Here is a 21,813-nt window from a genome sequence, read left to right on the forward strand (position 1 = left end):
ATTGTCGCCAACAGGATATATTTCCGTGACGTGCCACATCAATTGTCGTAAAGCGGTAACTCAGTAACAAATATGAATTGCTATGTATCATTTCAAAATCCTTACTCTTACTTTCAAAGCCCTTAGCAGTGGTTCCCCTACCTACATCTCATCACTCATCTCTAAATACACTCCTAACCGGTCTCTCCATTCATCCAGTGGATCTCCTTCAATTTCTAGCTCTCATGCACGCTTACAATAATAATACACCCTAACTCCCTCCAGATTGTAAGCTTGTTTGAACAGGGCCCTCCTCACCTGTTGTCTCTGTCAAATTTTTATGTCAAGTCAAATTGTTATGTTACATACTACTTGCTATGACCTGTCCTCCCATTGTACAGTGCTACGGAATTTGATGGCGCTATATAAAACAATAAATAAGAATTATACAAGAAAAAAAAAATAAAGCAGTCTGGTAATGCAAAGTTCTAAACTGAGGCTAAAAATACCTTATATTGCACCAAAACTACATGACAAAAATTATATATTAAGTTCCATAGATCTAAAACGTATCATGTCGAAGTGATGTAACAGCTAAGGACATCTCACAGGTATCCACCTCACTAGTTACATGAATGCGGTACAGAGTAACAACATACTCATATACATAGTAAACAACATTGTAAATAGCAAAGATGATCTTACTGTATTTTCTAAAACAAACACATCCTATTTACATAATTTAAAAAACATTGTCCACAAATAGAGTCAAATACACAACTTAAAACAAGTAAATAGATTGAAATAGTATAATGCAATTGTGTGATCTACTGTATTTCTTTTTATCAACATTTTGTATTAAATATTATACTTATATCATAGTAATATTTCATGTTATATTAAACCAATATTTAATTGGTTTAGTGTAGTAGGTTTATTGAATGATGCCTTTCAAAAGACCAAAATGCCTCTCATCCAATTTTAAAAAGCCCAAACAATTACTTTCCTTTTATTTATTTACTGTTTTTTGTTACACATTGATTACACATTGTTATACCATTCCATCTGAAAATGAGACCTCTGAAGTCCCAAAAGCTTATGTGACTACATATTTTCTATCTTGGCCCAATACAAGGCATCACCTTTGACTGACCAAAATATGCCAATCACATCATAATAACGCACATAATGAGAGTCTTGCTGAAGACATTTTACTGCTTTAGCAGGATATGTCTTTATATTGTACAACCTGATTAGTTTAATGAGATCTTCTACAAACCAAGAGCCATAATGTATTGTTCATAGAATGTATTCTACAACACTTTTCTGTCACTATTCAAATTTAATTGGTGTGCTATAAAGTAATAGCAATACTTAAATATTAGAGCCGTATAACCTTGGAGAAAGCTTACAAAGGTTAAGCTCACCTGAAAACTGATGAGAAACCGAAAACACTGCAGAAGTGTTAACTTAGTTAAGTCTGAATCTGCTTGTTTCACCACTGTGGGTACAGGGTCAGGTGGGAGTCTCTGTGCATGGATAGGTTCTTGCTCAGGACCCTGCGTGAAGCAGGCAGGTTCAGAAGTGGAACAGGCACAGGATTGTGACAGCTATTGGCAGGGAGTCTGGGAACTGGTAGACAGCAGCACTGGTAGATGGCAGAGAATCTGGAAACTGGCACGTATACAGTGGTGGTAGATTTTTTTAAAAAAATGTTATACTGGAATGGGTTGAGAAAGACCTGTGCGTCGAAACGTTGCCTGCGTGAAATAAACTCACCTTATCATTTGAGTGCTGAGCCTCTGCTTCTTTATTTTGGATTTATTGAGGGACTTGGTGGTACCCTGGCTCGTGCACCATTTCACTGCTGAGTGCTCCATTCCAACCTTTCTTTTTGTGTATACTGGAATGGGGACTGGAAAGGGGACCTGCTGCTTCCCCGTGTTGTTCAGCAGTGTCTCTTGATCCGTTGCGGTGACACAGGAACCCAGTGGAGTCACGTGAATGTACATCACATGACTCTGCTCCGTTCCTGTTCCTGTTCGAGCAACGCAGAGGGAAACAGCAGCCCCCCGCAGAAGTCTGTGAGTGGCACCAGAAGATCTGCAGTTCCGGTAAGGGTGGGGGAATAAATAAATGAATATATGTGTGTGTGTGTGATAGCATGGATCCATGTGTAGGGGGCACAGGGAGGTTACAAATGATGTACATGTACTGGCTGCCTGAGCATGATAGGAGTGTGATTGCTAACAATTGCTAGCAGCTAACATCAATCACACTCATATCATGCCCAGGCAGCCAGTACAATAACTTTATGTAATATATATATATTTTTTTAAAGTTCGGGCCCGAAAATTATACATGGGAGCGTCTTATACTTGAGTGAATACGGTAATTATAAAACCCATAGAGATCCTGAAATCAACAGTATACAGATTTAAATAAACTTTGATAAAACATAGCAATAACAAAATACAATGGTCCATTTTCTCTTTTTCTTTTACAAATAAATATAGCAAATGTAGTTGTAGAATGTCCTGTAACTCCTGATCATGTTATAGATTATAAGCTCTAGCTAGCAAAGCATCCTACATGTTCTGTTTAAATAGGTCACTAATAAAACTTTAGAATTTGTTTGTGCTATATTGTAAATAAATAATACTAATAATTATCACAATAAAAATAATTATAGTATGGCATCTTGAATCATGTGATAAAATAAGAATTCAGGTTTATTACAGAAAAACAGACTCAGTGTTCAGGATCGACATTATGGCTTTTCTTGATTCAGACTACGGTTTTATTTTCTATTCACATAGTTTCCCCCACTTTAGCTATTTCTTTAAGGACCTTTAAAATTCACAATGCATACAACAGTTGCTGTTTATATCAAAAGCTCAGAGAAATCAATCCATTGTTTATACCTTTTAATGTTAGGTAATACATTTGTACTGTAATAAGGAACAATAAAAATATACCAATAAACTTGTTTGAGTCACTAATATTTCTGCTGGATGTGCAACACAAAATTCAACTTGAAATGACAGAATATAGTTATGAACATAATGGGATTTGGTTGTATTGAAAGTATATAGAACATACTTGACATTATTACATAAAAACTTTTAGAAACACAGCATAACTCTGTGTGTGCTTTTAGAAAAAAATGGGAACAATCTATCAATTTACCACTTTATTCTGAATACTTCCCCCATCCCTCAACTGCCCCACGGCTGCTCTCATTATATGATGTATTATTTAGCCTGATATCAGGTCCCAAGTCTTCATTATATTAGTCATTCTAGAGAACACAACTCTTAAAACGTATCTCTGTTTCTACATACCACAAACATGTAATTATCATACTTGGGAACTTCTTCACTCTGGCTACCTGGAGACTTCCTTTTGTGGGATGCGGCCAGGACTGCCCACTGATGTTAGCAGGCGGTCTCACTGGCATTGATGATGTCAGGACAAATGGGCGAGGAGCGGCGCGTGTCAAGACCCCGCTCCTGCGACCCAGAGGATTCAGGTGTTGACCTGGAGAACCGGAGAACCGGTGCTTCACCCGGAGATTTCCCAGGTATCGTAATATTCTTTCTATTTCAACTAATATATGCAGTATATACATTTGTGACAAGGTCTCTGCAGAAACAGCAACTGCACCGCTTTTTAATATGTTTATTTACAAAAGTTCACAGTTGTCTATAGACATCCAGGGTACTATTTCCCCTTAAGACATGAACCAAACCAAAAGCTAACAAAAACATAAAATATGTTAGGAGACTAACTGAACAGGGCAATTCCTAACTAACAGTACTGGCCAGCTAGGCTGGTTCCCAGTCACACACACACAAAACACCTTTGTATAAATAGTCTCTCCCCTCAGTTTCATGTAGACTTTCTGGGTCTGTGGTCAGTAGGCTAAATAGGGCTAGACAGTGTTAATCAGCTGAAGCAGCTACAAGTATTGACCCTAAAAGCTGGAAAACAGTGCACTTTCCATGTGCAGACTTATGTACCTGCCCTCAAGTATCCTGCCCCCAGTCACGGGTCACATTATTAGGGACAGCTCTTAAATTGCTTGTTAACAAAAACAGCTAATCAGCCAATCACATGGCAGCAACTCAATGCATTTAGGCATTTAGACGTGGTTAAGACAACTTGCTGAAGTTCAAACCGAGCATCAGACTGGGGAAGAAAGTGACGTGGCATGGTTGTTGTTGCCAGATGGGCTGGCCTGATTATTTCAACGGCTGATCTACTGGAATTTTCACGCACAACCATCTCTAGGGTTTACAGAGAATGGTCCGAAAAAGATAAAATATCCAGTGAGCGGCAGTTGAGTGGATGAAAATGCCTCGTTGATGTCAGAGGTCAGGGGAGAATCTACAGACTGGTTTGAGTTGACAGAAAGGCAACAGTAACTCAAATATCCACTTGTTACAACCAAGAATACCATCTCCGAACGCACAAAACATCGAACCTTGAAGCAGATGGGCTACACCAGCAAAAGACCACACCGGGTGCCACTCCTGTCAGCTCACCAAAATTGGACAGTACTGGAAGAACGTTACCTTGTCTGATGAGTCTCGATTCCAGCTGTGACACTCAGATGGCAGGGTCAAACTTTGGCATTAACATCATGAAAGCATGGATCCATCCTGCTTTGTGTCAACGGTACAGGCTGGTGGTGGTAGTGTAATGGTGTGAGGGACATCATTTTGTTGGAACACTTTGGGCCCCATAGTACCAATTGAGCACCGTTTAAACGTGACAGGCTACCTGAGTATTGTTGCTGACCATATCTGTACCTTAATGACAACAGTGTACACATCTTCTGATGGTTACTTCCCGTAGGATAATGCACCATGTCACAAAGCTCACATCATCTCAAACTGGTTTCTTGAACATGACAATGAGTTCACTGTACTCTTTTGGCATTTTTACTGGTCTTTCAGTTGTTTAAAATCTGTTCCTAAAAACACAATTGCCCATTTGCACTACCAACCAAAAAGTTAATTTTATAATTATATTTTTATCATATGATATATTATCATCCATTGATAAAAAAAATATTGGTGACAAAACCAGGCATTATAATATATAGGGGAAAATCAGTCCTGCTCCAAGGGGCTGCATGTGGCCCAGTGTCATCATCTGCCAGTGTCTGCCTGCCCAGAACCAGTCCCCTACTACTACTTAAAATCTTCAGTTAATATAAGAGATTATTTACTATACTATGTGCAGTAAACCAGTAACACTTGCATTCTTAAAATAAAATAAAATTCATAAATGTTATCGGGGGGAATCTCTCACAAATAAATAATGCCAGGGATGTTATATTGGTGGCCAATACTCCAAAACTACAACGAACACTGTTCTTCAGGTCTTCATGTGATATGTTTTAAAGCGTATCATGGTAACTATCACTGAGAAAGGAAAATTCAATTATGTCCGTGCCTAAATCATTGATTTATTACGAAGAAAACTATATACCCAAATTAACACTTTTAAAATATACAATGCGAATCTGCTATAGATATGACATTAGTCCTGCAGTGCTTTTTAACATTTACATTTGCTACACAGTAAACTGCCTTGATTAATATGCAGTATACTGTCAATTTTTTTGTGTGGGACTAGCCAGATTGTGGAAGAAAAGCGTACCTGGCATTTTAAGGTCAGTGGGTACTAAATGTTTATGTGTGGCCGTCGGCCAGATACTCCTGGCTGAATGCTACACTCTTAATTAAAGCACCAGTACTACCGGGTGAGCAGCAGCAAGGGTAAGTAACCTGTCTATCTGGTACCAGCCCACCAAGCAGATGTGGGAAGATTCTGGTACTAAACACTAAAATCTGGTATTAGTCATCCCAGCAATATGGCAAATGTTTTTAAATAGTATAACATGAGAGTATGCATTCCATAGAGGCTTAAAAAGACAGACATTTTGTTTTACCAGGAATCAAGCCCCACATGAAATGAAGATTTGTTGGCAAAAATAATGAAAAAATATCAATACCAAGTAAACAATTTTATATTTTCCACATGGGTTTGACTAATTATAGCAGACTATAACCCTCCCATTCCTTCTAAAGTGTTCTATATTTAACTTAAATTTGTAATTGAAAGAAGAATTAACCACTAAATGTTTTCTGCTCAATTGTTTGTATCTGCTTTATATTGGTAAATTTGAAAAACGCAATAATACATTTATATTGAAATACAATAGAAACAAATATTTTAGATCCTCTGAGGCAAATGCAAACATGGAAAAATAATTAAAAAGGTACTTTTAGTAAAAAAATATTGTTGCACTAATACCTACACTTATTTTAAGGTAGACATAGCAAGTGAAAACATTTATAAATTTTAATAATCTCATAGTAACTGTTATGCATCCTATTGGACATGCTCAATGACTAGGAGCTGATCAGCCAGTGCACCAGATAACCTTTTACAGTTACAAGACTGTCTGAATTTTACAATTTAATGTAGACTTTTTAGAATTTAATCCTAATCCATGGACCACAATGGGTCCGTAGGACGTACCATGGAAGTAGGAGAACTACTGCAGAAGCATTTCTATACAAATAAAAGGCATGTTAGCGGTGAATTGTTGGTCACTTTATTGAGTCTTAAAGTCATGGTCTAATCTTAGTGTAATTGCTGCTCGGCCATCGAACTCCTCCAGTGAGATATGTTTTGGTGTTAACACTTGTATTACACCTTGGAAGTGAAATAGTGAGGTGCCATGGAAAAGTTATGATGATTTGTTTCACCATGAGCAATTCACTGTGTCTTGTCTGTGGTTGCCAGCCGTGTTTTGTGTAGTCTGTATTATATTGTGTAGCATTATTTTTTTTTTTTTTTCAATCATCCAGACTCAGTCCAGTTCAGGATTTATCAAACTCAGTCTGTGGGGAGGGAGAGGGATATGGGGTAAAGGGAGAGAAAGGGTAGAAAGGGGAATAGAACTGGGGGAGTGAAAGGGTAGAGAAACTTACACGGTCTTGGAACATAGAATCAGACCCATCTGTGTATATGAAGGGATAATAGAGGGGAGATGATTTTTGCATTTCAAACTTCACTGTAACGTCACAGCAACATAAAGAAGTGAGTTTGTGATCTTAGTCAAAATTGTATGTTTCGCTCAGTTTGTCTTGGCTTTAATAATAATAAACATATTATTAGAAAAGCACTGTAAAATAATTGTGACCTTTATCAAACAGCAACAAATGTGTGTTGTGTTGTTATTACTGTGTTGAATACATTTTATGACATCATGCAAGATATATGTATTAAAATGTTATTATATTTCTTGTTACTTCTACTGATGATTGCTGTCTTGTTTATTTGTTTTTTTAAAACTGTTTAGAACATGTTTAATACTTGGTTCTGGGGATCCGAATGCTAGCATCAGCCTGCTTCTGCAAACAAATTAACCTCAGTTTTTCTCTAGTTTCTTTTTTTCCCCATTTACTATTAACATCTAAGAATTTCTAACTTGTAACTAAAACAGTAGTAATCTTGCAAAATGTAATCTATATATCTTTTGACATGCACATCATAAAGCATTTTATATAAATCAGAATAAGCACCTACAATCAGTATTCTTTTATACCAGAACATTTTAATTTTCAAAAGTTGAGGTAATCTTGAAAATGAACAAAACTTAAGCATTCACCTTTGCAGTAAAAGCATAATAAATGCATCAGGATATTCTAAAAGCTAAATGATTTATTATACTTTATGCTTTTAATGTCCATATTGAAATAGGGAGCTAGCTGAGTTCATAGTATTTATATTCTGTTAAAACTATTTAAAACTATAAGCTAGATGGGACAACAGAATAATACTTTGATGGTAATATAAAGTATGTGGTGTGAATGTTCCATAGTTTCTTAAAAGTCCATACCGTGTAACTTGTATATTTTGATATAAAATGACACCTAGGATACAATTAATACGACAGAAATGAGCCTAACTGGATAAATGCCAGTTTATGAATGTAATGTACCTTCCAGAGATTACTAACAAATACTTTTTTTAATATAAATATCTAGCTCTCTCTATATGTATTAAAAAAAATACATTCTTGTTGTAGAATAACCTTTTGATTCTAAGATTAACCACACATTTCTTCATACTAAATGTCATAATATTTAAATATGGTTTTAATTTAATTTTAACTGTGTGGATGACACGGGTAGGGTGGAAATTTCAAACTCAATGTTTAATGGATTGTGCACAAGGTGAAGAAAGTAGATGTGGATGAATAATTATGACACTACAGATAAAAGCCCCAACTGAGTTGAGTTATGAGAAGGTGACAAATCCTATTTTATCATAATTCAGTTTGCACAGCGAGCTTTTGCATGGAAATGATGTGAGCTTCATGAAACTTTCTTTTTTTTCCAGATTTATTAGCTGTACCTAAACATCCATATGCTGCTATGGAAAACTGGGGTCTTAGTGTGTTTGTGGAGCAAAGAATACTTCTTGATGCAAGCATTTCTTCAATTTCCTATTTACTTGATGTCACTATGGTTATTGTGCACGAGATCTGTCATCAGGTAGGAGAAGCAACATTATAATATATTGCTTACATTTTTTTATTAGTAATAACATTCTGAAGATTTACCTTTATTTTCTGTGTATAGGTTTGAGCATTATAATTTCCATGGATGTTGTTATTTACTGTATAATTGTTCAACATTCAATAGAAGAAAACGTATGTATGCATTCTCTTACACGTGAAATAGTTTTGTTTTTGGATTAAATTAGATACTCTGGATTAATTTTCTAAGGAGCCATAATGATTATTTCTTATGCTTTTTTTCCTTATTAGTTTTATTATGTTAAGGAAATATTCCCTGCTAGCTCAGTATGCTCGTCCTGCCTTAACAACATGTTCTACAGTTACAGTATATACTCTACTCAGTATGATTTCATCTGTTTGATCTAAATGCTTACCAATGTTAAATAAAGAAATTATTCTGTTAGACTCCTTTAATCATAGACGGAAAATGTTAAAAGGCTGTTCAGCATCATTGTTAATACATTTCTAAACTATGACTGAAAAAATTAATAACTCATCAGGGAGATAAATTGTCCGTGTTCAAATGAGAATCTGATTGAATTACCATCTACCAATCCCCATGGATTTCAATCAATACTCTTTTAACTTTTTTCCAATTACAGTGCTTATGTCTGAGAAACTGAGAAGTAGCCTAGGAAAATGATTTATTGCAACAATTGCATATGCTGGCAAGAGTCATGTGCATGTCAAACTTTGTTTTGGCTGAGATTAGTTTGACGTCCACCCACCTCAAAAGAACAGATTTATGTTGCATTATAACAGTTTCAGTCTAACATCTATAAGTGATGGACATCATTCTTCTTCATCCACAGAATGATACACCTTTGACAGTATGCAATTTCCATCTTTACTTGAGTAATTTCTTAACATTCCTTAGTTGTGTTCTATTTTTATTCAACTAAAATCATTTTATTTTTACTTGATATGTTTAGCAATATCTAGTTAAACATCAATTTTATTAAGGAAGGTTGCTAAAGGGACAGAGAACTTTCCATTTTTACTGAGTAACAACCATAATCACAGCCTTCAAAAGTTGAAAATAATGAAATCCTACTGTGCAATCAGCACGTCTCCCATCTTTAACTGTAGACGGAGTGATTTCAAAAGAATGTACCATTGCAGGTGATTATCACTTTTTTTTTTTTATATAAAATAGCACTTAAAGATAATTTTAAATGTAGGTGCTAAAAGCTTTAAAATCCTAAAATCTAGCATGTATTTTACTCTTTACATATCAAGATATCAATCTTAAAATAAAGTGGATTCCGAGATTACATTTAATAAATCTTTAGTTTTTTGTGACAATACACTTGATTTATACTATAGGGGAAAAAGATGTAATATATAACATTCTGTCCTGAATTATTATGTAGAACTAGACAGGTTAAACCTCAAAACTGTAAACACCATAATGTTTAGTTAAAGTTAGATAAGTAGTTCACAAAATTGCTTACGTTTTGTTGTTACCAAAACACTGTAGGAATCCACCCACTACAGTATATTGCATACAATATATATGTACACGTGTGTATATATATATATATATATATATATATATATACAGTCAAAAATAATTCCAGGGTTGACTTCCTGGAGCTTCCCCTCTTGGGCATGTGGGGCTACTTCAAGGGGAAAGCACTAAGGTCATAATCTAAAACTAGAGACTCAGAGGCTTAGATGCAATGCAAGTAAGTATTTAATATGTGCTTAGGGAACACATTTTGTTCGTTCACCTAAGGCCCATCACTTTTAGGGTCATCTGGCCCACAGAAGAATACATCCGGAGCATGTGAACTTAACAGTAGAACTTTAGAAGATGTGTTTCTATTAGTGAATGTAGTTAATATGCGGACACGTAGGCCCTTAAATGTTAACAGCTGGGCAAAAATTTGGGCCACAAATGCCTAAACCAGTAATGTGTCATGCATTACTCTTTTTTATTTTTTTAGAGTCTTATAAACCTTGCAAAAGCAGTGTTTTGCATCATTGATTTCTTTTGTATGCAACGTAACTTGAAGGCATCTTGGTCAATTATATATCGGGAAGATTTTAATTTTGAAATTGTACTTGTTTTTTTCATATTAATGTTCTATGTTTAACATATTTAGTAAGGTCAAGCTACTGTATATAAAGAGGTGCAAAGAAAAGTAAACAATATAATCTGAAATATTTAATTAACTCATTTACAGTGGTTTGGAGATCTGGTCACACCAGTATGGTGGGAAGATGTGTGGTTAAAAGAAGGTCTTGCTCATTATTTTGAATTTGTTGGTACAGACTACCTCTATCCGGGATGGAATATGGTAAGTTTATTTATTAATATTAGAATACTATTCTTTAAACCTATTATACTGGAGCATGCCAGAACCTACCTATATCAATTGACCAACGTATCTATCAATATGACTGCTAACATCACAGACCTATACATTTAGCATAGTGGGGTTATATGTATATATATATATATATATATATATATATATATATATACCGTATTGGCCTCGAATATAGGCCGCACTTTTTCCCCCCACTGTAAGTCTTTAAAGTGGGGGTGCGGCCTATATTCGGGGTCTAGCCGCAGGGACAGCGGGATTAGGATACAGATCCCCCGCAGCGGTGCAGGGGACCTGTATCCTACTCTCTGATACGCTCAGACAGCCTCCCCTGCCGGCACTTTCCACAGAGGGAGTGCCGGCACGGGAGATTGTCTAAGCGCATCGCGCAGACGTTCACTGGCAGCAGCGATGAGCGTGAACGACCTCTGCTGCTGGCACGTCTGCTCGATGTGCTTTAACAATCTCCCTTGCCGGGAATTCCCACGTGGGGAGTGCCGGCAAGGGAGATTTTGAAGCACATCTTGCAGACGTGCTGGCAGCGGAGGTTGTTTATGCTCGCATCGCTGCTGCTGGTGAACGTCTGTGCGAACAATCTTCCTTGCCGGTACTTCCCACGGCTGAAGTGCCGGCACCGGAAGTTGAATACGCGTTATGCGTAGATGTCCCCCGCCGACCCCGCAAGACCCCGTGGAGTCTGCACCGGTAAGTATGATGGGGGGGGCATCTTGGGGACAGAGTGGTAGCATATCTGGGGGGGGTAGAGTGGCAGCATATCTCGGGGGGGATAGAGTGGCAGCATATATCAGGGGGGGATAGAGTGGCAGCATATCTCTGAGGGGGGATAGATTGGCAGCATATCTCGGAGGGTACATCTTCGGGACAGAGTGGCAGCATATCTCAGGGGGAGGCAGAAACTTTTTTCCTTAAAAAAGCACCTAAATTTTAGGGTGCGGCCTATATTCGGGTGCTGCCTATATCCGAGCCCATACGGTATATATATATATATATATATATATATACTTGTCCACAGCAAGAAAAATTGATTCAGACAAAAATTTTGTTTCAATCATTTCGTGTTCGTTTTTGGGGAACAAAATTTCAGAAGAAATTTGGAGGCCTTTTCTAATTCTAAAATTACATTTGGGGGCCGTTACCAAAGGGAGAGCTTTCCCTTTGCACTCAGCAGTGATCCAATTGGTACACACATAAAGTATTATGCTTTTGAATTTCTCAATAAACTGGACAATTTTGATAAATTGATGTCTCAGAGCAGGGTGACAGTGCTGGGACACTAAGGAAAGCCCTGGCCAGAAAACTTAGAGGGTCTGTAGTAGGAGGAAGTGTCAATTCCTCAAAGTAGGCTTTGACCATTTCAGAGTCACTAGTCTGGCTTTAGGGAGCTTGCATGGTACCCACCAAAGTATCAAGGGCCTCATTATGGATTGAATGCTGCAGCTCTGCATGGGTGCAAGGGATTGGGACAGTATTCTGATCATCATTTCAATCTCAATGTGTAATCTGTTGCCCAGAAAGACAGAGTTTCTTCCAGAAAGTCATTCTTGTTTAAGGTAGGTAAGTTGAGGGACAACCTGGCTGAAAGTGGCACAGTGTTCTGACTGCAATTCTTGGTCATATCTCTGAATGGCTTCAGGACCGGCATGGCACTTGCCCCATTTATGCCCTTACATAGACGGTGGTGAGATAGACATGCCTTCTACTTCTTCTCCCACCGTTGCTGGCTTGCCTTTAAGCTGCAGTGAAAGTCCCCGGCAATCTTATGGCACATTTCAATCTGTTTTGACAGCCTACACTGCCCGTCAGTTGGAATAGCTGCACTTGCCACACAGGTGTATATACTGTATGATGCGCAATGCAAACCCACAGAGTCCTTATCTCTAACTGCTTTCTCCATGTTTTCTGCCCCTTCAGTCACCACTACTTCAATTTCTACTGCTGTGCCTACATGTGGTCCAACCCACTGCACCAGTATCTTTCTAAGAGCTGCCTAAGTGTGTGCTGCTCATCCATTACCTTAGCATGGAATAGAAAAGAACTATAACCTTGCTGCTCTTTTGCCCCAGTTCCACCCCTCGTGTCATCCCATGTGCCTACACCTGCTATAATGGTACTGTCCTACAAATAATTTGACAGCCACCAGTGCCAGCAGTGAAACAAAGGCATGCTGTGCACTAGTGGTGCTCCAAATGTCGAAGGTGAAGTGGATAATTCGTCCAGCTGCCTTGAACAGCTCGCCCTCAACAATACCACACAACACCGGTAAAGGAAGTACACAGAGAGTGAGTGCCTCTAGCAGCTACCTGAAGGACAGAACTTCTTGGCCAGCTTATCGATGTCTGAGGTGCTTCCTTCTCAATGATTGAAGGGGTGTCAATCATGGAGAATACATCGATAAGCTTTCAGTTGATTTGGCTGCTGCTTTGACATGCTCCTTGAATGGAAACCCCCAAAGTGTTCTAGAGTAGCCTAGTGCTGTGGATGTCCCTACCCTACCTGTCTCCTTGAACCACTCACACTCTTTGCTCTGGCTGCTACTGCTGCTGTTGGCAGCTGTTGTGGGTTTGCTGTTGGTGCCAATGCTGCCAGTTCCCCCTTGAAGAAAAAATACACTGTGGTGTGTGCGTAGGTGTTGATTCATAACAGTGATATCCTTATACATTACCCCAGCTCACTACCTTAAGACACAACTTGTGGAGTGCATCCATCTCCCACACTCTCAAAATGTTCCCACTTGGGCACAAGACAGAGTACAGGCAACTAATGATGCAAGAGTAGACCTTCTTCTTTCTTCCTCACTTTCTTCTGGACTAAAAATAGATCATGCCATCATCTGACAGTGCCTTCCCATCTTTGGTCTGCTGATTGCTGGAAGTGCTTGAGGAAGTGGAAGCACCATTGGAGGTTGTGGTGGCACCGGTAGTGGTTTTGCACCATATTAGGGCTGCAACAACTAATCGATAAAATCGATGATAATCGATAATGAAATTCGTTGGCAACGAATTTCATTATCGATAAGTTGAATCGATTTTTATCGATTATAAAATGAGGGTTTTTTAAAATGCTCTGAAAAATACCCCTCGTGTTATAATCCGTTTAGTGTGACTCACAGGAGTCACAGCAGCAGTTGCTACTTATAGTTCCTCCCTGCAGTCACTGCCGATTGGCCCGCCCACTTCCTTTTTCCAGTCCCTCCCTGCAATCGCTGCTGGAGAAAGAAAGGGGCGAGGCCAATCGGCAGTGACTGCAGGGAGGGACATGGAGGAAGAAAGGGGCGTGGCCAAACGGCCGATTGGCTCCGCCCATTTCCTTAGCATCGCCTTGGCTGTGACACTCATCTAACTGTGAGTATAAAATTAATATTTGGGCTGCTGAAAGTTAGGGGAGGTGGGGGTTAATTTAGGGGCAGTTAGAGTTAATGGGGTGTTTAGGGTTAACTTAGGGGCAGTTATAGTTAATGGGGTGTTTAGGGTTAACTTAGGGGCAGGTATAGTTAATGGGGTGTTTAGGGTTAACTTAGGGGCAGTTATAGTTAATGGGGTATTTAGGGTTAACTTAGGGGCAGTTATAGTTAATGGGGTGTTTAGGGTTAACTTAGGGGCAGTTATAGTTAATGGGGTGTTTAGGGTTAACTTAGGGGCAGTTATTGTTAATGGGGTGTTTAGGGTCAATTATAGTTAATGGGGTGTTCAGGGTTAATTTAGGGGCAGTTATAGTTAATGGGGTGTTTAGAGTTAATTTAGGGGCAGTGGTGATTGATGGGGTGTCTAGGGTTAATTTAGGGGCAGTTGTGGTTGATGGGGTGTTTATGGTTAATTTAGGGGCAGTTATAGTTAATGGGTTAATTTAGGGGCAGTTGTGGTTGATGAGGTCTTCAGGGTTAATTTAGGGGCAGTTGTGGTTAATGGGGTCTTCTCTTCAGGGTTAATTTGATGCTGAGGACTGAGGGTTAATTTAATTCATTTAATAAGGTTAACTTTAGGTGCAGTTAGAGGTAAAGGGGGGCAAACTGAGGGGAATCTAAATCCTGGGGGCAGTGAAGATAAATCCTGTATTTATTTATAAAAGTATTGTGTCTGTGAACGAGTCTGCAAATCCTATGAGGGCACTATGGCATATCAGGGGGGTATAAGGCATACCTGAGGAGGACGGAGTGACATATCTGGGGGTATAAGGCATATAGGGTACATAAGGCATATGTGGGGAGGGCAGTGTGGCAAGCCTGGGCTCAAATATGCATAACTGGGGGGCAGGTTGGGGAAATAAAAACAAGAAAAAAATGTTATTCTGCCGTTTGTTTTTAACATCCTTTGTTACTTTATTAAATAATTTAAAATAAATGAAAATTGTAATTTTTTTTATCCGATTAATCGATTAATCGAAAAAATAATCGGCCAACTAATCGATTATGAAAATAATCATTAGTTGCAGCCCTACACCATATAATAGCTTACAAGCTATCTTCATCCTGGATCCCACATGACCCCTTCATGAGCCCTTGGTAGTAACTAAAAATCACGCCTTACTGGGTGGACAAGATTTTAGCACTTCTAGAGTAAGGATGTTCATTACTGCTGCTGCTACTGTATGTGGAAGTTCAACTTCTAACTCTGAGCAAGAAAGCTTCTACCTACTTTAGACTGGTATACCAGGGGTCACCTGGGTACTTTTTTGTACATGCCTGCTGCCAGCTTTGCCCAACCCACAAAAACTGTAATCACTTCTTCTCACAGACATATCCATTTTTTTTTACTGGCCGGTAAAAATGAAAAAAATAAAATGTATAACCCTACTCAGGAATTTCACACAGTCCAATGCCTAATTTTGTCACCAATATTTATTAATGAATATAATTGATTTGTGTTGTCCACAAAGTAGAGGTTTTAGTGGTACCATAAATTGCCACCTGTCTTGACAAACTAGACTCAGGAACAGTATTTCAACAACTAAAACACAGTCACACTGTGCGCAAGCACAGTACAATGACTAATTTTGTCACCAATATTTATCAATGAATATAATAATTGTTTTGTGTTGTCCACAAACTAGATATTTTTCTGGTAGCATAAATAGGAAACTGTATTACTAAACCGAGGCACAGTATTTCTACAACAACTAAAACACACTGTGTGCAAGCACAGTCAAATGACCAATTTTGTCACCAATATTTTTAATGAGTTACTGTTTTGTGTTGTCCACAAACTAGAGATTTTGTCTAAGTTAATTTTTAAATAAAAAAAAAAACGGCCCAGAAAAGTAAAAGCTGTTATAAGCTGTCATAAGTACCTGTTAGTCTAATGGTCAGGTGTACCAATACTTTTGTCCATATAGTGTATATATATATATATATATATATATATATATATATATATATATAAGTTCCCTGCCTTGCAAGGTTATTTTATCCTTTTATCGATTCCTTCCTTTCTGCTGTCACCGTTTATGAACGAAGTTTCAGTAGAGTTGCTCAGGCTAGCACAAATGAAAATTGAGCAACTCTTCTGTCTCCTCTGTCTTAATCACTACTTGAAGATAGATACTGTGAAAAGCAAAGTCAAAGAAAGTCTACTTCAGCACAGTTGAAAAAGGGCTCCCACTTGACAAAATCATCTTAACTTAACAGACTTGATTATTATTATTATAATAATACTTTATTTATAAAGCGCCGTACAAAGATTCCCCAGCGCTGTACAAAGAAAAAAATGATACAGATACCGACAAGTACAATACAGCAATTGACATACAGATACAAGAGGAATGAAGGGCCCTGTTCCCGTTGCTATGGATGGGGAGTCAGTGGAGGGACTCGCAGAGAGGTGCGGCAGATGCAGAGCGTTGGGTGAGATAGATTAGTCTGGCAGAGGCATTGAGGACAGACTGGAGGGGGGATAGTCGGGAGAGCAGTAAGTAGGTTGTTGCAGTAGTCTAGACGGGAGATTACAAGGGAGTGGATTAGTTGTTTTGCGGTGCTGGCAGTCAGGAACGGACAAATTTTGGAAATGTTGCGTAGTTGGTTGTGGCAGGATTTAGAGAGTGATTTGATGTGAGGGATACTCCGAGGCAGCGGACTTGTGGTACCGTTGACAGTGATAGAAAGGTCAGAGAGGGGAATAGAGTTAGAGGGAGGGATTAAAAGGAGCTCAGTCTTAGACATATTTATCTTGAGGTGGTGAGAGGCCATCTAGGAACAGATGCCAGATAGGCAGCTGCTGATCTGAGAGAGGACAGATGCAGAGCATTGGGGGTGGAGAGAGATAGATTTGTGTGTCGTCTGCATAGAGGTGATATTTGAAGCCAAAGCTGTCGATAAATTTTCCAAGTGAGATTATGGCTGGTCTACGATTAATTGCTGTAGCACACAAAACGTGTAAGGCTATTCCTTATTATTTTTTCAGCTGTGTGTCTGTAATTTTGACCTGGAAATAAAACAGCAATTTTTACATTGGATTGTTTTGGATTTCACTCTGCATATCATTTTTCTGTGGAACAACAACTGTGTGCAATTTAATTGAAGTTGCTGAAAGGCTTGTAATATTCAGTTCAACAACAACAAATGATTTAACTTAACAGCAATTTAACTTTTGTAGATAGAATAGACAAGTTGTAGGAGAGTTAGCTTTGTGGAGTGCTGTTGAGTGGTTTTACGTTACTGTATGTCAGTCATGTTATCTCTGTAACTTGATAATAAGAATAGTGAAGATACTTGAGAATTGTCTGTTTAGTAAAAATAAATTCAATCCATTCTAAAGTAGACTCTGCCATCCCATTTATCTTGGAAATACATACATCTTAGAGTTATTTATTCTTCTTATGCTAAGGACTTTCACCATGGAAGGTAACATTCTATTATTTCCAAGTCAAAGGTTATTTCTTTTTCAGCCTATTTGCTTCAAATTGCCTGTTTTACGGTGTGATGTTATGCAATTGAAACATGCCTGTAGAGCTCAGAGAGAACTTTATTGTGGTGGCCACTGGTTGGATACTCTCAGCATGTTGCAAAACACAGCGACATGCTGTTTGTATCCAGTGGGTATCTACAAGCTTTTTATTTATTTGCTATACCCTTAAAGTACAAGGGCCCATCCTTCTGGAGAGTTGCATTCAATTTGCAGGGTCCCCTTTTCATTCTTGTTAACTCACATGCTTGAGTAATTATACAATAACCATTTTAGGAACCAACCAATATCCCGACTTCTTGTGACTGCTGTAAACCGCATGCTAAATGCCTATTTTTCTGTAAAAAGGGCAGCAATATGAATATTTTGCAGGTGACAGAGAATTTGATAAAGGCAAATTTGACAAAGAATATATATATATATATATATATATATATTCAACTTCCAATCATGTTTCTTTGTCATATATCCCAGAGAAAATGTCTCCCAAAAAGGGTGACACTTCCTGTCAGAGTAGAGGATGTTACAGGACGCTCTGCCGTTGTGCCCTAAGATAACCTCATGTGAACTTCTACAAAAAAAGGCAGAGACAGGAGCTCCGTCATTTTGGCGGAAGCTCACCAGGTAGTTATGTCTGCAGAAATGCTAGTGAATAGAGAAGAAAGAAGTGAGAAAAGAGAAGATATGGCACAGGTAAGTTAACTGGGGGGAATAATGATTTAGATTCTTAAAAAGGAAGTTAAGTATACACACAAGGTATATTTGTAGCATCATTTTTGGGCTTAAGAATATCCAGATCTAGAAGTTCTCTAGGTCTCATCATTCAGACTGTTTACCATCCTTTATGTATTTTTTTTTGGAAAATACTGTATAACTGTACTGTATGTTTGCTAAATACCGTATTGGCCTGAATATAGGCCGCACTTTTTCCCCCCACTTTAAGTCTTTAAAGTGGGGGTGCGGCCTATATTCGGGGTCTAGCGCCCGACGCCCGGGACATGCAGTCCCGGGCGCCGGGCAGGCAGCGGGGTCAGGATACAGATCCCCCGCAGCGGTGCAGGGGACCTGTATCCTACTCTCCGATACGCTCAGACAGCCTCCCCTGCCAGCACTTTCCACGGGGGGAGTACCGGCACGGGAGGTTGTCTAAGCGCATCGCGTGGACGTTCACCGGCAGCGCCGCTGCCGGTGAACGTCCGCATGATGCATTTTACACCCCCCCCCCGACTTACCAGAGCAGACTCCCGGGTGTCTTGCAGGGCCGGCGGAAGACATCTACGCAATATGCGTATACAACTTCCGGTGCCGGCACTTCCGCTGAGTGTTGGCACCAGGAGTTGTATACACGATGTGCATAGATGTCCCCCTCCGGCCCCGCAAGACACCCAGGAGTCTGCTCTGGTAAGTCGGGGGGGGGGGACAGAGTGGCAGCATAGGTTGGGGGGGCAGAGTGGCAGCATATCTCGGGGGGGGACAGAGTGGCAGCATATCTCGGGGGGCAGAGGACAGAGTGGCAGCATGTTTTTTTGGTGCTTTTTTAAAGAAGAAAACTTTTTCTTTATAAAAGCACCAAACTTTTAGGGTGCGGCCTATATACGGGGGCGGCCTATATCCGAGCCAATACGGTAAATCTTTTTTTATGTCCTCTATCAGACACTACAAATTGCAAATTTACAGAATTTTTTCAAGTTTGGTGGTTTGACAAAAACAAGGCCAGACCCCCCACAAAGCAGACGAAGATGAAGCAAAAAGCTCAGAACTTTTGTCCGAAATTTGTGATCCTTTTCATTCTCTTTGTTCATGCTCCCTATCACGCTCTTTAAATGTTCCCCTACCTTCTCTGCCGACCACTTCTCTTACTACTTCCACATGCTCTTGTTTTGTATGTTCTCTCTTCTATCTTCTCTCTTTCTCTTTCATCTTTTCTATTTTATCTTCTATCTTAGTCTGCGCCTTTGCAGACATAACCTGGCACAAACTTCCGAATTGGAGGATACTGTCAGGGTAGAAGATGTTACTGGTCGCTCTGCCGTTTTGCACTAAGATAACCTCATGTGAACCTCTGCCAAAATGACAGAGCTTCTGGTGATGTCCTCTTCCCATATCCTCCAAATGCGGCAGAGGAAGCCTCAGTCTCCTCCAATTGGAGTATTGGGTGAGAAAACATCACTGGAAGCGCCGCCATTTTGGCATAAGTTCATGCCAGGTTATGTCCGCGGAGATGTAGACAAAGATAAAAGATAAAACAGAGAACATGAAAGAGGGAAGACAGAAGAGAGGAGTTGAAGAATATAAAAATGCGGAAGCGTCATCGGGAGAAGCGGCAGAAGCGTGGTCGGCAGAGAAGGTAGGGAAACATTTAGAGAGAGTGAACGAGAATGAGAGTGTGAGAGACTGAGTGAGAGTGAATGACAGTGAATGTGGGTGCCGGGCAACAAATTTAATTCTCAAATAAAAAATGCACTTGTTATAAGTTGCTCTTAATAGGGTTTATTTTTTCTTTAATAAACGCTAATGAATTAACTTGTTAACTTGGGTGATTTTAAGTCTATTATATTGTAGAGCCATTATATTTTCAAATATCCACTAGTTACTGTTTTAATTTGCAGCTCTTCTGTGAGGTAATTAGACTTGTAAAATATTTTTACAAAGGGCAGTTCTTAAAGAGTTTGTTAGCGGTGTCTTATTTAGTCAAAACAAAAAGAACAAAGCTGATTTTTTGTAAAGGATGTATGCTTGCAGCCATCTATAGTCAGCAGCATAAGATTCCATTTTTATTTGGTTTTTCATTTTAAACATTCTCCATGCCCATATTACAAATATCAGAGAGCCATCTTTCATTTAATCTGCGTGTTCTAATACCATAACGCGGACACGCGGACCCACTTGATATGTGCACTAAGCAAATGAAGCCCAGTATATAAGGGAGTTGGTTTTATGAATAAACCTATGCGAGATAACTTTTATAAAGGTGTTATTTTTAGGCAGCTTCTCAGTGCCAACAAGGTAAATGTGTGTGTGTATTTATGTACGTATGTACATATATGTACGTATGTACGTAGGTATATATATATATATATATATATATATATTATATATATATAATAAACAAGAAACCATTATACAAATTAAATGCATCTTATTGAATTTAGTGGACATTTATCAGCCGTTTTACAGCAATAAAAAGATGCTGGTATCGATTCAGTTGACTGCATGGGTTTATGCACATGTTTAGGCATTTTAAAATCTCTATTGCTGTTCCCTACAGTGCACTGTGATAATGCTGGTTCACTTGTATAGCCAGCAACACGCAGGGGGTGAACAGTTCTTTTGAATGAGAGTGAGCATTACATGTGGAAATAAAATTAAATGCTCCCTAGAAGACCATGCCGAAGCCAGCCTATGTTAACGCTCTATCCTTCTGCAGAGCTGCTGTTATGCAATAAATACAGTTATGCTAACAGGACAAGAGGGAAAATTATAATGTTAAATAGTACAGATATATATTGAATAGAGCCTTCAATCCTGTAAATTCCAGTAACAGCGAAGCAAATTATTTCAGTTTCTGTCTTTTAGCAAGACATGCAATGTTTCACTTAGAAATGCTACTTGTTTACTTTCATAATGCCTACCTGATGATGTCAGTAGCATTCCTGGACATATGCGCATGCACACATACACGTTTTGTGTGTAAAGGCAATGGGAGCGTACAATCTTATGCTCCAAGTACAACCTCACCTAACAGCTATGCTTCGTTGTGCCAATGGTGTGGTGGGGGCGACTCTTCTTAGTGTTCTACATAGAAAAACTTTGCAGAGCAAAGGAAAGCTGCGAAGACTTTCATTAAGTAATATGACCCTGCTTTTAATAAAGGCTTCCCTGCCTACCCTATCTGTCCTGTGATTTCATTACGAATTTACTCATCAAAGACAGTTTTTGCAATTGTTAATGTAACAAGTTAGTTATTGTGCTTGTGGTTTTG

The 21,813-nt window shown here is 38.9% G+C and overlaps 1 protein-coding gene across 1 annotated transcript in view; it reads left to right on the plus strand.

Moving 5' to 3' along the window:
- TRHDE (thyrotropin releasing hormone degrading enzyme) overlaps window positions 1–21,813 on the plus strand; it is a 330,613-nt gene that overhangs the window by 159,891 nt on the left and 148,909 nt on the right. Inside the window, exons 4-5 of the mRNA XM_053465546.1 lie at window positions 8,404–8,558; window positions 10,774–10,887. Coding sequence (XP_053321521.1) covers window positions 8,404–8,558; window positions 10,774–10,887 — 269 coding nt within the window. The remainder of the gene's footprint in view (window positions 1–8,403; window positions 8,559–10,773; window positions 10,888–21,813) is intronic.

The sequence above is a fragment of the Spea bombifrons genome, chromosome 4 (assembly GCF_027358695.1).
Source record: "Spea bombifrons isolate aSpeBom1 chromosome 4, aSpeBom1.2.pri, whole genome shotgun sequence".
NCBI classification, from domain to species: domain Eukaryota; kingdom Metazoa; phylum Chordata; class Amphibia; order Anura; family Pelobatidae; genus Spea; species Spea bombifrons.